General features: G+C 39.1%; 5 protein-coding genes across 5 annotated transcripts in view; 2 read left to right on the plus strand and 3 right to left on the minus strand.

The window, feature by feature from the left end:
• LOC149039775 (uncharacterized) overlaps window positions 1-16486 on the minus strand; it is a 38693-nt gene that overhangs the window by 3869 nt on the left and 18338 nt on the right. The gene's annotated exons all lie outside the window — the stretch shown is intronic.
• LOC149039776 (uncharacterized) overlaps window positions 7626-16486 on the minus strand; it is a 14671-nt gene continuing 5810 nt past the window's right edge. The window contains exons 3-4 of the mRNA XM_089182700.1: window positions 9030-10626; window positions 7626-8874 (exon numbers count right to left, since the gene is read on the minus strand). Of these exons, the coding sequence (XP_089038826.1) occupies window positions 9047-10626 (1580 nt within the window). The 3' untranslated portion in view covers window positions 7626-8874; window positions 9030-9046. The remainder of the gene's footprint in view (window positions 8875-9029; window positions 10627-16486) is intronic.
• On the minus strand, window positions 13358-14732 carry LOC149039777 (uncharacterized). The gene has a single exon (XM_089182702.1). The coding sequence runs from the start codon at window positions 14730-14732 to the stop codon at window positions 13671-13673; it is 1062 nt and encodes a 353-aa protein (XP_089038828.1). The 3' UTR covers window positions 13358-13670.
• On the plus strand, window positions 14298-16303 carry LOC149039778 (uncharacterized). The gene is made up of 3 exons (XM_089183074.1): window positions 14298-15862; window positions 16031-16173; window positions 16259-16303. The coding sequence occupies exons 1-3, from the start codon at window positions 15574-15576 to the stop codon at window positions 16301-16303; spliced, it is 477 nt and encodes a 158-aa protein (XP_089039200.1). The 5' UTR covers window positions 14298-15573.
• The window catches only part of LOC149039779 (uncharacterized), a 1518-nt gene continuing 1344 nt past the window's right edge, over window positions 16313-16486 (plus strand). The window contains exon 1 of the mRNA XM_089182704.1: window positions 16313-16486. This exon is cut by the window's right edge and continues 341 nt beyond it. Within this exon, the coding sequence (XP_089038830.1) occupies window positions 16375-16486 (112 nt within the window). The 5' untranslated portion in view covers window positions 16313-16374.

The raw sequence follows: 16486 nt of genomic DNA on the forward strand, positions 1-16486 counted from the left end.
CTAGCATGAAATGTTCATCATAGCATCACAGCGACTTTTACCTCAGTTGGACGATCAGTAAGCGTAATATTTTGCTATGAAATTCTAGTTCTTCGGTGAAAAATCGCTGATAAGTGCGCTTAAAGTTCCGGCTGCCGCCGGCAGCTGGCTGTTATTTTGAACCTTGCTTTCATTAAAGTACATTCATCTATTTTATTCTAAATTATCTGTTGCCCAAATAACTTATTAAGTGTAAATTTCTTTAGTAAGGAAACTCTCTCATATGCTTTTGGCTGACAAAGGGACAGCCATCTCAAAAGGAGAGGGATTTGCTAACTATTCATCCATTCAAACTTTCCATGGTGCATTCACGAAAAATTCTTCAGTTGGTAGTATTTGGGAGGCACAGGTTTGAATGAAGTCAAAACCTACATATTTTTGCCTTCCTTTTCTGTAATTGCTTAAATTGCAGTTTACCGGAGAGCATCACTGTTGAAACATTGGTTCCATTGAGATATCCATTTGGTTCAAGATATGCTTAACGGCAATGGAAACATTTAAACAGTTGAGACATTCCAAAGTAAATTTCAAATGAAAACAAACTACTTCAGTTCTTTTAATTGATAGCAGTAACTCCATCGAATTTGAAAAGGAAACCCAGATGAATATAAAATATTTAGGTATATACCCAACTACTACTACCATCGTGGGAAATAAGCTTAATTTAACATTGTACTCATACCTTACAAGTTTTTATGTTTTCCAAAGTGATTCGCCCTTGTCTCCTCATTAATCCGACGCTATCTTTTAACTGCCGCCTCACTTACAGGTCCCCCAAGGTTGTTCACTTGAACAGGGAAGAGAGGACACTGGGAACAAGATTGAGCATTATGTGGGTATCAGCGGCCATCCCGAGGAGTTGACCCCCGGGCAACCCAAGGGGAAACCACGGGCTTAGTAGGGGATTTGTAGCAAAGGCATGCCCCGCACGCGGGGCATTAGAGCGCTTTTGCGTTTTTGGCAAAATACCCCGGGGCCATACCCACGGGATTTGCACGTAATCTGCTGTCTCAACGTTCAGCGGTTTTCGCCACAGGACAAGCAAGCTCGCTCGCTCGATGTTCTTCTAGCAACTATACTAACTCTATACAAAAAGAAAAACAGAAAGTTATGTATTCAATAGCTTTGGTGTTGGCATTTCTCGCGGCTGAAAATGAAAATCGACAACTGAAAGATTTGCCACTGGCCGATTTTGGCCGTTTACCTTAAAGACTGTCAGTAAGGACAAAGTAAAAAAATGAGATCTTTTCAGTTGAAAATTACGACCAGTGTTGTTTTTTGTAATCGTGATTCAATGCATTTTTCCATCCTTAGAGTTAGTGCTAACGCACTCTACGATTGTTATTCGGGGATTGTCGATTCATTTACTTTCATTCAATAATGAAGTCGGCTTTTCTTGTCAGTAAAGGGCTATTGTGTTTACATGATAAGCAAAATAATACGCGGTTGCTTGTAGATATGGAATTTCTCTTCTCGTGTTCAACTCAACATCTCACTTGTTCGCTGCGCTCACTCGTGAGCTATCGAATTAAACACTCGAAGAGAAATTCCACATCTACGCGCGCCCATGTATTACTCTCTCTTTATATAATAAGCTCAGTTATGCGCGCATTCTGATCGGTTCTCACTTATGATCTATTGGAGGACAGACGTATAGATGACGTCATCATTAAAACTTTTTTTTAATTCTTTATTATATAAAACAAATAGATTCAAAGTTGCTGTGCGTCTGTTCAGTAATAGATCACAGAGGACGTCAAATTGTGGTAAGAATATCAGTGACACACTTGGCTGCACCTCGTGTGCCACTTTTTTGTTCTTACCACATTTTGACGTCATCTATGATCTATTACTGAACAGACGCACGGCAACCTGAAATCTATTTGTTGATTATCTTGATGCTGAAGTCTGTCCCTGTCCAGAAAAGGGGGGAGGGGTGGGAGTGAAGAGGAAGTGGGGGTTCCAGTTGAGAACGGGCACGGGCTGTCAGAATTGGAAATGTTTGAAGTTGAAATATTAACTAATCTGCTAAAAAAATTGACAGTTGGTTTACAAACATGGATGCTTAATACCTGAAAGTAGTAAGCTGTTCAAGGAACCTTCAAAAACGTAGTAATGATTGTGTCCAATATTATTTGGAACAAAATAAATTCACATCACAACCATGTTCAAATATCCTACATGATCACACTTGCCCTGATAACGTCACGATTGAAAAACTTTTCTTAAGGCTATCCTCCAGGCCTTTTTCCAAACGCGAAAGGGTCCATATGATCATGAAGTTCACCTAGTTGATGGCAAGTGCGTTTTGTTTTAAGCTTGTTTCCTTCACTTTTACCCATGTAACCCCTGCCAAGAGAAACCAAGAACTACAAAAGTGTTTCCTGAAAAAAGATGTAACAGATGTAACCCGAAGTAAATAGTATCGCTTGATTTCGCCCTACAACAGCTGTGGTCAACAAGAAGATATACGAAAAGCCAGAAACATCTATGCTCGAATACACCAAAGGTAGACTGAAGCAGATAAGCTGATCAACAACAAAATCAATGTAACTTCGTGTATTTATCGTGTATTGCTTGATTTGAGGAAAAAAAGTAAGCCCAAAATATATGAAAGAAATTTCAGCGGACTTTCAGCTGTGCCTCAATTTTTAATATTCTGCTGGGTGAGCTAATAAGTTACAAGCAAAAGTCACAACAATTACATAATCAAATGCTTTTTGCAAATTAGCGCTTTAACATGTGACTACTTTAAAAAGAATAGTGTTTGTTTCAGCTGCTCTGTTTCTTGCCATGGATCTCCTCTAACATGTAATGAGCTTACTCTCACCAAAACTTGAAATCTATGATGCATCTGCTTCCCTGTTGTCCTCGTTTCCTGTATCTTTTGTCATCTTATAGACATTGGCTCGTTCAAGGATGATCTCAGGAAATGGAGACAATGCCAGGACCCACCCGATGCACTTACTGACCTTGTTTCCTGTTACGGTTCAACCATGACCAGCCTTTTAAATAAACATGCTCCACTTCAGAAGAAGACCATCACGGCTCGTCTGCAGGTTCCTTGGTTCAACAACGAAGTCAAAGAAGCCAAGCGTTTACGTAGACGGGGAGAAAGAATCTGGCGAAGGACAGGGCTCTAGTCAGACAGGGCTAAATTCATCAAAACACGTAGTCCTACAAATCACGAGATGGAGCAAGCAAGGCGCGACTATTATTTCAACCTTATTAATGAAAACGATTGTGATCAGGGAAAGCTTTTCAAGACGGCCAGTGCACTGTTAGGAGGGTCGTCACAGAAACAATACCCCAAACACTCTGACCCTACTATGCTTGCTAATGATTTTGGGAGATTCTTTACACAAAAGATCGACGACATTCGCTCAAAGCTGGATAAAATTGACTCCTCATCAAATCAGCCTGACTACACGACCAGGAGTAGCGTCCAAGAACATTCGTATGCTGGCACACCCTTCACTAACTTCCAGCCTATACCGTCTGAAGGTATAAAGAAACTGGTGCTGAATGCCCCAAACAAGACTTGCGACAGTGACCCTATACCTACCTAGATTGCTAAAGACTGCAATGATGAACTTTTAACGACTATTTCCAACATGATTAATCTTTCGCCTAGTAGTGGTCACTTTCCTGACATTCGGAAAGAGGGTTTAGTGAGACCAAAGTTAAAGAAAGTTAACAAGGATTTGATAAAGAAAAACTACCGGCCCGTCAGCAATCTCGTATTCGTTTCAAAGATCACTGAAAAGGTAGCTGCACTACAAATCTCTGATCATGTGTCATCCAATCAGATGCTTCCAGAATTTCAATCAGCCTACCGCAAATATCACGGTAGGAAAACTGCCTTACTGCGCATGTGCAACCACATACTCGTCAGCATGAACAAACAACAAGTCTTTTTACCAGTGTTCCTAAATCTAAGCGCTGCCTTTGATACAGTAGACCACAGCATGTTACTACGGCGCTAGGAATACAAATTTAAAATTAAAGATCAAGCAGTAACGTGGTTCAAATCCTGTCTGTCGAATAGATCCCAGCGTATTGTAATCGGCAGTGGAAAGTCAGACAGTTTTGATCTGAAGTTTGGTGTGCGACAAGGCTCCTGTCTCGGCCCAATGCTGTTCTCCCTTTACACCAGTGAGCTTTTTGATGTCATTAGCCAGCACTTGCCAACAGCGCACACTTACGCCGATTATACCGGTATCTATTTGGCATTCAATCCAAACGATGATTCCGATCAAGACGCCGCCATTGCAGCAATGTAAGCGTGCCTCTGTGACATCCGCAGCTTGATGATCAATGACAAACTCATGATCAATGATTCCAAGACTGAGTTTATGCTCATTGGCACGAAGGCGTAGCTACAGAAAACTAAAAGCGCTACTCTTACTATTGGCGAATCCATCATCTCTCCCAGCACGGAACCACTTAGAAACTTAGGGGCCTGGTTTGACTGCCATTTCAACCTGAACCTCCACATAACCAAAACTTGCAGGAGTGCTTTTTTTCATCTACACAATATTAGACGCGTCAGAAAATATCTAAGAATAGAATCTGCCGAGAAGTTAGTCCACGCTTTCATAACAAGCAGATTGGACTATTGTAACTCACTTTTATACAGACTACCCTACTGCGCTCTCACTAAACTGCAGCGGGTTCAAAACGCAGCTGCAAGAGTCCTTTATCTAGCACCACGGTATTGCCATATCACACTAATATTATACAAATTACACTGGCTACCTGTAACGTTTAAAATAGAATATAACATTATTATAATCACTCACAAAGCAATCTAAGGTACAGCTCCTAATTATTTATCATCCCTCGTAAACTTTAAACCCAATTCTTCCTACAGCCTCAGATCAATTAACAAATATCTGCTTTCAAATCCAAACTTCAGGACTCTTCCAACTCTTGGTGACTGAGCCTTTGTAGGCGCCGCACCAAAACTTTGGAATAATCTTCCGTTAGATCTTAGATGCACCTCCTATTTTAAAGCTTTTAAACGAAATTTGAAGACTCACCCTTTTAAAAAAGCATTTTTTCGGGACACCAAGCAGGTAGTCGGAAACTTGATGAGGTTGCGTAATATAACGTCAACGGTACCATCCTAAATTTGCTTCAAATCGGGCCGCGGAGCGAGCGTATAACAAAGAAAACAAAATAGTTTTATAATAAGTTGGTATTATTCAGAGAAAAAATTAAACTGACTGAGAATAGGAAACCACGAAAAGAACAGTGACATTTGAAATGATGTGTGCTAAACAGAACTTGCCAATCTCGCGAGATGCATGTAGCTTATAAATTCCCTAAAATTACCGCAGTTACAAACAGCATCCTTATTAGTCCCAAATGTGAAGTAGATCGAGTCAATCAGCTCTCGGAACCTGCTACATGCTGACATTAATTTGTTCCGATTTTAGTTCTTAGCTTATCCTGGCTGCCAGAGGCTTTTCGTGCGCAGTTTCTGGTTTCGGTTAGTCTTTATTTTGAGCCGCGCGAAAAGCCTCTGAAACGGAGCGCTGTTTCTTTAATGAAAAGCGGCTTACAACCAGTTAATTTTTCAAATCGATCGCAGGCTCAAGTTGTGGGTGGTTTCAGGTGTTCGTAACTGGTCTTAGGTGATAGTAGGTGGTTGTAGATCATTCCACGTTTTAGTGATTACGGAAAAGGGCCCATAAAAACTAGAATTAAAGATTCCTAGCGTCCCTAACAAAAGGGTTAATATTTTCTTTTCAAACTAGGCGAGTTCATCCAGGTGTCACTTTCATGCGCTCTGCGCTCGCCCAAACACCCTTCGTGCAGTGCAACCTGTCTATAAAATTGAAAAGGACAACAAAACAAAGCTAGAATTCCAAGTCATGTGAGCCCTGTCACCATTTATTTTTAGTTGGATTTTGTCAGTTGTGGGCTTTTCTCTCAGGCACTCTTCTAGATGCTCCTTGACGAGCTCCTTGACAGCAGTTAAACTTTTACCCCAGTTGCCTTTCCTGGTAGGCTGTCTATGTGGCATAGCTTATTGAAATTGGCCCTGCATTGCTGAATTAGATACGACTTCAGAAGCCCATTAGTGACCTTAGTAAGTTAAAGGAAAAAAGAATCACCCACACAAAACTTGTCAAAGAATTTTTTGGGAGCATTTTTTGGTGAAATTAACAGTATGATAGTGAAGGTTACTGTTGGCCACATTGAAATAAAAACAGAGTTTTCCCTGGTAGTGATTATAAATTCATTTTCTTCATACCAGGTTTAAATGGAGCAACAGCTAACTATGCATGTGCATGGTGTAAAATCCAAAAGGATGATAGATGGAAAACAGATCAGTATTTCAGTTATTTCAATTCCAAGCCACTTTCAAGATCTTTATAAGAATTGAAAAAAAAGTCCAAAAAATCAAAGGATGATTATGGCTGCTGTAAGGAAACCCTTCTGGACATTGAATTGGACCATATAATTGTGGATGAACTTCACCTCCTTTTAAGAATAACTGATAAGTGTTAACTGCCAATTTAATAACAGAAGTTAATGATTGGGATATTTAGGAGAGTATTGAAAACCTGATCAACAAACAGGCACACCTAAATAAGTTCATTGACAGCAGAAAGTCTTGTGAATTTTCTTTTGATGTCTGGAAAAAAAAACGCAGATGGCAAAGAAAGTTTTGTTCATGACTGGACAAGTCTCATGGGAAATGATAGGAAAATATTGCTGTTTTACCTTCCAGAGAAAATGATCTCTTGAGGCCTAAAACTGCTGACAATATCATAAAAATATGGGTGGATTTTGCAGTGGCCTGAGCAAAACTCTCAGTCACTGGCAACCGAATACCAGCCCTACAGAGTTTTGGCTTAAAGCAAAATAATGGGTGAATGACTTCATTTCTCTCACAGGATTAAGGGAAGGTTATGAGTGAAAGAGTTACCCAATACATTCATATAATGGTTTCCAACATATCCCATGGTTTTTCCAAATGTACCAAGCAGTAAGAATATTAACAGGACAAGGAGTTGAAAGGAACATTGATGTTGCAAGGTCCACTATTTCCATGAAATCCAACAGGAGGGACTCTGTTGGAGATGTTCCTCATCAAGAATAATGCCAATGGTACTTAAGAAAAAGGGAACGGGAGCCCAGATCCTATCAGGAACACAAAACAGAGTACTGGGAGGAGGACAAATTCCAAAAAAGAAAAAAAAAATGTACCCCCTAAAATTACTACTCCACCTCTTTCTAATCTGCAAAGTGGTTAAAGTGCTGTTGCATCTTAAACTCACTGTGCTGTGCCTTTGAGCTCAATTGACTTTCCAAAAATGACAGTGCCTCAGCTTAAGGAATAATTAAAGGAAAGAGGAATCAAAGGCATTCCTAGGAAAACAAAACATTAGCTTGTAAGATTATTGAAGAGCATTACTGACAAAGAAAACCAGTCAGCCTCTGTTTAAAAATAAATGACATTGTCATTAGATGCAGATAGTAAAAGTAGTATAGCATATAGCATTTGGCCTGCTGCAGGTGTAATAGCTGTCCCACTTTATAAGATAGTCAATCTGAGAAATCAAAATTATTCATTTTACTACAAACTCAAACGTTCTTTAATATTAGATCACAATTTCTCTTCTAATGTAAGCTTATTAAGCTCCTCAAGCTCCGGAAATATAACAGAAGTTTTATGTACTTTGTGATCCAGTGATCGCCTCGAAATAACTCATTCAACTCTAACCCTTAAACTCCCAAGATCTCATTAGTAATTCTCCTTACTTTCTGCCATACAGTTCTTGAGATGTTAGTTTTGAGAATTTGGTATTGGATCAACTGATAATCTTCTAACTGATATTTTTCTTCATTCTCATCACTTGTGTGCTCTATGTTGCATTGATATTGTAAGGAGAAATTCTGTCTTGGTCACTTATGGGAGTTTAAGGGTTAAAACATACTCCCTGACTGTTGGCTTTTCTTCTCCTTTACATCGGCTTTAAAAAGTCACTTGTGACTTGTGACAACTGCTAGAAATAACCAAGGCATTTTTTCTCTGATGATCTACCATTTCAGAGCTAGCAGAAATACATGCCCCTCGTCTTGACTACTGAGAATATCCATGCTGGTAGTGTTGATTACTGACAACATGTGCAACAGCAATAACATTAATTGCTGACTGTATGAAACTGTTCACCATGCCCACTGCTGGCAGGTGCCCAAAAACAAAAATTTTGATTTGAGTCAGCACATAAAGAAAGAAGTGCATCAACAACGAGTCCTTTAAAATAGCTTCATGCAACTGGTACATAAAGTCTACTCCTGATCATTTTTTTCTGACAGCTAGGTTATGAGAGTAGCCAGAATGTTACACTGTGAGGGATCAAATCCTAATGGGAACATTCAATTTTATGCTTTTTTTTGGCTTCATCTCATTCTTGTGACAAAATGAAAACTCTTATCTGTCTGACCTTGTATATAAATTGCTTGATTTGAGAAAAATAAAAGTGAGCCCTAAATATATGGAAGGAATTTCAGCAGACTTTGATGCAGACTCTGCTTCCATTTTTAACAGTCTGCTGGGCTGAACTAATAAGTCACAAGCAAAACTCACAACAATTACGTACTCAAATGCTTTCTTCGAATTAAAGCTTTAACATGAAGCTGATTTAAAAATAAATAGTGTTTTGTTTCTGCTGCTCTGTTTTTTACCATGGATCTCCTCTAACATGCAACAAGCTTACTCTCGTTATCAACATGTATTTCCACAATCAGTGATCATTTCAATAACTGCTATTTGTGAATGACCCAACAACCAAGTTTGATTCCATTCCACTGAAATTTCTGAAGAGGAAAATAGAAAACTTTACTTTTTTACCAAAATATAACTTCAGTCTAACCTAAAGAGAGTATAGCACCAAAACTTTATATCTATAATGCACCTGCTTCCCTATTGTGCTTGTTCCATGTATTTGTAATCTTACATCAGATAGACTTACATGTATCAACAATAATATCAAGGCAACTTCATGTGTTCCTCATAGTGGTTAATGAGCTGGGAAGCATTGCTCAGTTCCTCCTGACAAATCCAGCAAGTAAATGTTTCATCATAATCTGAGGAATATGGCTGCTGTCCAGAGTGCAATTTTTCATGCCTTTGAAGTGTTCCCTTCTGAGTAAACCACTTGTCACAAGCTTTGCACCGGTATGGCTTCTCTCCAGCATGGGATCTTTTATGTACTCTCAGAATTGTTTTACGACTAAACCACTTGTCACAGCTTTTACACTGGTAGGGCTTCTCTCTAGTGTGGGATCTTTGATGTACTTGTAGTTTTCTTTTCTGCATAAACTGCTTACCACACGTTTTACACTGGTATGGCTTCTCTCCAGTATGAGATCTCATATGTGCTTTTAGAGTTTCTTTTTGTGTAAACCACTTATCACAAGTTTTGCACTGGTATGGCTTCTCTCCAGTGTGAGATCTATTATGAACTTGTAGACTTTTTTTCTGAGTAAACCTCTTGTCACAGCTTTTGCACTGGTATGGCTTCTCTCCAGTGTGGGATCTTTTATGTCTATGTAGATTTCCTTTACGACTAAACCACTTGTCACAAGTTTTGCACTGGAATGGCTTCTCTCCGGTGTGGAATCTTTCATGTACTGTTAGATCACCCTTTTGTGCAAAGCACTTGTCACAAGTTTTGCACTGGTATGGCTTCTCTCCAGTGTGGGATCTTTCATGTACTTGTAGATTTCCTTTCCGACTAAACCACTTGTCACAAGTTTTGCACTGGTACGGCTTCTCTCCAGTGTGGGATCTTTCGTGTACTGTTAGATCACCCTTTCGTGCAAAGCACTTGTCACATGTTTTGCACTGGTATGGCTTCTCTCCAGTGTGGGATCTTTCGTGTACTGTTAGATCACCCTTTAGTGCATAGCACTTGTCACATGTTTTGCACTGGTATGGCTTCTCTCCAGTGTGGGATCTTTCATGTACTTGTAGATTTCCTTTCTGACTAAACCACTTGTCACAAGTTTTGCACTGGTACGGCTTCTCTCCAGTGTGGGATCTTTCATGTACTGTTAGAAACTGCTTTTGTGGAAACTGCTTGTCACAAGTTTTGCACTGGTATAGCCTCTCTCCAGTGTGGAATCTTTCATGTACTGTTAGATCACCCTTTCGTGCAAAGCACTTGTCACATGTTTTGCACTGGTATGGCTTCTCTCCAGTGTGGGATCTTTCGTGTACTGTTAGATCACCCTTTCGTGCATAGCACTTGTCACATGTTTTGCACTGGTATGGCTTCTCTCCAGTGTGGGATCTTTCATGTCTATGTAGATTTCTTTTATCACTAAACCACTTGTCACATGTCTTACACTGGTATGGCTTCTCTCCAGTGTGGGATCTTTCATGTCTATGTAGATTTCTTTTATCACTAAACCACTTGTCACAGCTTTTACACTGGTATGGCTTCTCTCCAGTGTGGGATCTCTCATGAACCTCTAGATCTCCTTGTCTATGAAAGCACTTGTCACAGGTTTTGCACTGGTATGGCTTTTTCCCAGAAGTGGATGTTTTGGCCATGCTAAAGTATTCTATAATGTAAGAAGCAAACATAAAAGAGATTTACTCAACCAGATTTGCATATTTGACAGGGTTTCAGAAGCAATGAATTAAGTTTGAATAAACAAAGAAATTGGACAGTGAGTTGAGCAAAATATGTTTCAAACAGTCATACTCTTCCAGGAAAGAAAGTTTTACTATAACAATTGCCACTAACAAAGGGATTCACAGACAGTGCAATTTCTGGCCAAGGCCCTGAAAGAAAAACCTTAACATGAGTAAGGACATGCTAAGAGAAATGCATTTCCAAAATGTCCCTTTACATAGCTTCACACAACCAGTTCATACAATCTAAATGTTGTCCCTGTGATTTTAAACTTTAATCTATAGTTGTCATTGTGTGAACAATTTGTTCAATGAACTTGTCTTAATGGAAAAGTCACTCCACCTATCACCATCAAGTGGAGCAACCCAAAGTGCAAAAAATGGACAACAGAAATTTCTAGTGGACACTACAAAAGAGATTCCTTTAATATATAGATAGATAGATAGATAGAAAGATAGATAGACTTTAATGGAAAGAATCTGGTTAAAAAAAAAAGGTAAAAGAAAATGATAAAAATCACAAAAAAGGAGTTTAACACTATATGTGTTATTTATATAGCACAATTTGTATAAAGTATGGAAGAGAATTCAAGATTGTATAATGATACTAGAAGGTAGTGTTACAGACGATTTGTCTCAGGTGCAGAAAGCCAACTGCGTCCCACATATTTACAAGTACCCTGTTCCACAAGAGAAAGATGATTCTTTGACACTCAACTGATTATTTGACACTTAACTGATAATTGAATGGTAAGAATAATATTAACAATATTAAATGTAATAATGATAACAATAGTAATAGTTATGATAATTCATATCTGCTAGCTCAAAAAGCTCACAGTTCCTCTATCAGTCTATCCTCTAGGCCCAAATATTGATTAAACTATGCTCCTTTTGATTTTGCCTGCTGAATAAAATTCACTTTCCCATTTCATTGCAATTTCTTTTGTTTCATACAACAAGACATTCCCTATTATAGGATATTCCACCATCTCACCCTTGCCCTGGTCAGATGTTAAACCCAAGGTATCTTATTTCAGACAACACTCCCTTCACAAATTTAGCAGCTCTTTTGGGTATAAGTTGCAGATTGAAATGGTAAAATGCTCCCTCTTCAAATAAATAAAATTAGTCTTCAGGGCTTGTATGACTAATAGATCACCTATCCAGATATTTATGCCATGAAAAGTCTTGTTATCAATTAAGTGGCTGAGACACCAGTGTAAAATTATTTTGAGAAGTTTTATCATCATGAGTAGTGTCACAGCACGGACTAAAAAAAAAAACCTCACTTTTCAATCTACTGGGCATAATTCCCTAATTCAAGCATTAAAATGCGTTCTTTTGACCGAAAGGAAATTCCTCTAAATGCCCTAATCACATCTTCAAAGATATTTCTGCAAGGAAAAGCTTAGATTTTTTACGCACCATACTGAGATGATTTTTAGATGTTTATCGTCTTCTTTAGTGCTCTGAAATAAACAATCAGTAACACCAGGAAACTACTAACTCACTGACTCACTTCAACGACATGTGTAGCTTCGCCTCCTGTATGAGATATTAGCCATAAAAATAGAAAAATTACCTTCTTTCATCAACACTCCTACATCCAATCCTCTCAATGAGTATAAACGTTTCCTAACTGTATAATTTTACCTGTTTTTTATCTTTAAGTTTTTGGTCTTTCACTCGAAGTAAAACCATAACTTTTCAGGGTTGAAAATAATTTTTCAGCTTTAAGCGTGAATTTGTAGGCTTTTGTCAAGGCTCATTGTTTTCCTAACTGTCAATAATAAATGGGCAGTCAGCACATGTCTTCAACACTCAACATGATTTATTAACAGTACTAAAAGGAACATTTACCTTAAAATAATTTCAGCATCAGAATCTTTATTTTGATCAACATGTTTTGTGGCAGCAATTCCTTTTCTAAGAAAACGTTGCAAACGGCTCAATTTTTCGGTGTTTGTTTAAGCGTGAAATATACAACTTTGTCGAGACAAATTGTCGCGCTTCTCCATAGGAAATCCGTATTGTACAGTACTGACTTTAATTTGAACGTGTAAGAAGGCTTTGCAAACGACATTGAACAGGATTTGGCAGAAAATAAATCTTGATTAAAGTTAGTATGTAAGTGCAGAAACATAAACACGGTAATGCGAGGGTGTGCACCCAAACTTGCATGTTTCACGCTTGAAAAAATACGTAGAAAGCTGAAGACTGTAAACAAAAATACTCCCTGTGGCACGCTTCGAATTTCGAAACTTTATACTCGTTTAGGTTTCCGAAAAGCTTTTCACGCATTTCTTCAGGGTCCGAAATTGCGAACAGCTGGTCGCCAATGCGACTGAAAATTTAGCGTTGGCGACCAGAATTTCAAGGCCAGTCGCCAGCAGGCGACTAACTTTTAGCATTGTGTCATTATTTTGAACCACTGCTCAAGGAATTAAATCGAAATATTTCACGTTTGATTTCAACAAGAAACTTACCTCTCCGTAAGGGCTAAACTTCAGAATACCCCGCAACTGACACGCCCTTTCAAATCCTGCTACCGCAGTCCCGCAGTCGACATAATTTACATACTATCTATAAATAAACCTCACGAAATATACCGCTTTTTGCTTTTTCAACATAATTTACATTTTATCTATATGCCGAAAGAAGCAAGTTAAACATGTATATACCTTGTTGTATTATCCATGAGCCGAAACAAGCACCTGCATATTTCTCGTTTTACGCAATACCAATTTTTCAAACGCTTTGAAAAATAATATATTACAACTTTTTTGCCTTATTAACATCATAAATTTCACAACAACAAATTTATACAACTTCTTGGCCTTATTTACATCATCTAATTTAACTTCAACCACAATTTTTAACAGAATCCGGTGCAAAAAAATTTTCTATTACGCTTTAAGGAGATAATGTTCTACACTTTTTCGAATATTGTCTAATACACTTAAAAGAATTAATGTTCTCTTGTATTGATGGCATACACTTTCTTTACATCGTTCAAAAAAACCCTAAACAAATCTTCATCGCGATGCATGTATCGCCAAATGAATTCCGCCAAATACGTGGAGAAAAGGTACTTTCGAACACCAAACTTAGGCAGATTCGACTTGGCATGCCTCCAGTGTCCTTCAATTTTATTGGTATGATCACCGTCTTTGTTCACGAATTCTACAGAGTGGTTGACTGTTCGGTGTTCATAGCCATGCGCCTCGAGTTTGGAGTACGCTTTCCAGCAGTCCGACACTTTAATTGTTCCCGGTTCAATCCAGTCTTGAATAATGGGCAACAGTGTTTCTTCGTCTCGCTTCTCGACTGCTACCAGAAAAGATTTCCTGCTTTTCTCCTCTATACCTCCAAGCACCCACTGCCCTTCAACGTGATGTCCTCTGTGGTACTTTCTTTTGCCAAATTTACTTTCGTCTATCTGAACAACCTTTCCTTTTCCGCCTAGTTTTTCGCTATTTTCAAGAAGTGTTATTTCGCATACTTCGCGACAAAAACTGTCCCAGTCCACCCCCGTGCTTTCTCCAAGTCCAAGTTCATGTTTCATTTGTCTCTGATCGAGATCCTGGCACCACCAATAACTTAACTTCAGAATTTCTTCTAACGTCATCCTGCTCTTTTCGAACCAGCTATCTTTCCGTATCGACAACTCTGCCCTGTGTTTCTTAAAGTTAACTTGTACTCTGCATTCCCACTTGAAACCATCCGATCGATCCTCGCACCTACTCAAACTCATTTCTCCAGCGCAAATCGGGCACAAACGTTCCTTCGCCAAAAGTCCTTCCTCCATTAGCCAATACACAAACAGTTCTTTATCTTGCATACGCGCTACCAGGTCGTCATAACGCCATTTTTGGTGTTCGCGGTTGCGTCCATAGCTGCCACTTAACGCCGTTCCACATTGCGTCCCTCGATCCTCTATCTGTATTTGTGATGTTGTCTCGGTTTCACCACCAGCACTGGTTTCTCCACGTTTTGATCCAATTGCAACTTGAACCCCTTTATCGTTCATGACTGCGCAAAAAATTTAACCCTACTCTTAACGCTCTTTTTCACTTTAACACATAACATCGCTCAAAATAATGCCATGTCAGCTTAAAAGAGCTCATACATTGAAAATGCGAAAACGCTGTAACAATAAAAAACTTCGCGGCCCTTTCAATTTACTCTCACAGAAAAATCGCGCCCTGCACAACAAATCAAAACACGAATTTGTTGCCATCATTGAAATCGGCACGCTTCTTTTACGATTATTTCAATAGCCTTAACATGACAATTTCAATCATTTGTATCACACTTTCCCTGTAACGTTGACATCAATAGTGCTGTTAATTACCCTGTAACTGGAACACAATAACCTGTTTCTAAACATCTTGTAAAATTTAAAAACGATCTCTGGCTAAAACTTTTAAAAATACGAGCTTTCGGCTGTTTGCGCTACAGCCTTCAACGGGTAAAATGATAAAAAGGTAAGAAATACTAGGTGTGAAGTACAAAGTAGGAAATTAAAAATTTCAAATTCCGTGGCATTCCAAGTTAACTCCCAATGCGGACAACAATTCCTGTCCTTTGCCCGGACAATACAACATTCTTTTTAACAAACATTCTTAGTTACAAGATGTTTAGAAACAGGTTATTGTGTTCTTTGTTTGCGAAATCAATTGTTTAGAAACATGAAAAGATAGAGGGGCCGCCTTTCCCACAATTGGTCAAATTTTGAATACAAATGAATGCCGCACCGCCATTGATTGGTTGAATCTGTATTTCCACCAACACTACTCCCTAAGGACTATTCCCTTTTCATTTCAGTTTACTTTCAGTCGATACTTATCATTCTAACAGTGAGCATCAAAATGTATGCAGTAACAAAACTTAACAAACAACACGAACAAACGTGGATCAACCTTCAGAAACGACTCAACACTGTGCAGTTTGAGTATCAGAAGCTATTTCACGACTCAGACGTGTACAATTTTGTTAAGAATAAGGCAATGTCGGTTGGAAGCTGCGAAGGATACTTTGTACCATCGTTGTTAACTACAACGAGCTTCATACTTGCCTGCAACAACGCAAAGGTCAATGTAACAACTCACAAGCAGCCACTTAATATATATACTATATTTGTTGGATATCCTGGGACGGGTAAGTTCAACCAAAATCAATTTTAAATATCTTTTTACTTCCCCTTGTACCTCGCATACGTCGCGCCAGTGCTTCCCGCACCCACACTCACTCACAGACAAAAGCAAACAACCTTCAATTAAATACACTGCAATTCGGATTTTAATATCTTAATCTTCTCTCATACAGGCAAGTCTTCTGCAATCCAATATGCTGCCCAGGATCCACTGGAGCAACTAGACCTCACAAACGCCATTATCAGCAAGACGACCTCGTCCGGACTGGTCAAACTGCTGGCGAACAAGAAAAAGGCCATGATTCTCTCACCGGAGGTGTTTGACATCTTGCACAAGCTACTTAAATCCGATGAGGAGACCGCATCTGGCGACGTGCAGCTACTCTGCAAACTGTTCTCAGGGGAACGCTGCAGCTACCACTACTCTACCGAAGAAAGCAGGGTGATCCCTTCGAATACGCCTTTCTGCCTCCTTGGATCCACGCAACTGGTGAACGCGGCCAAATTGATCGCTCGCATGGACCAAGGACACGGCCTGGTCGACAGAATTCTTCTCGCAACCCCACTTGCCCTTCGCCCGACCCTTACCCAAATGGAGAACGCCACCGATCAGCTATCAACCGAAGTAG

The sequence above is a fragment of the Pocillopora damicornis genome, chromosome 9 (genome assembly GCF_964200805.1).
Source record: "Pocillopora damicornis chromosome 9, jaPocDami1.2, whole genome shotgun sequence".
In the NCBI taxonomy this organism is placed as follows: domain Eukaryota; kingdom Metazoa; phylum Cnidaria; class Anthozoa; order Scleractinia; family Pocilloporidae; genus Pocillopora; species Pocillopora damicornis.

Excerpts from the sequence above, each read along its gene's own strand:
- LOC149039777 (XM_089182702.1), bottom strand. The coding sequence starts at position 14,732 with ATGAACGATAAAGGGGTTCAAGTTGCAATTGGATCAAAACGTGGAGAA.
- LOC149039778 (XM_089183074.1), top strand. The coding sequence starts at position 15,574 with ATGTATGCAGTAACAAAACTTAACAAACAACACGAACAAACGTGGATC. Across the intron at positions 15,863-16,030 it reads TGTTGGATATCCTGGGACGG|GCAAGTCTTCTGCAATCCAA; the intron begins GTAAGTTCAACC and ends TCTCTCATACAG. Across the intron at positions 16,174-16,258 it reads CCATGATTCTCTCACCGGAG|GGGAACGCTGCAGCTACCAC; the intron begins GTGTTTGACATC and ends AACTGTTCTCAG.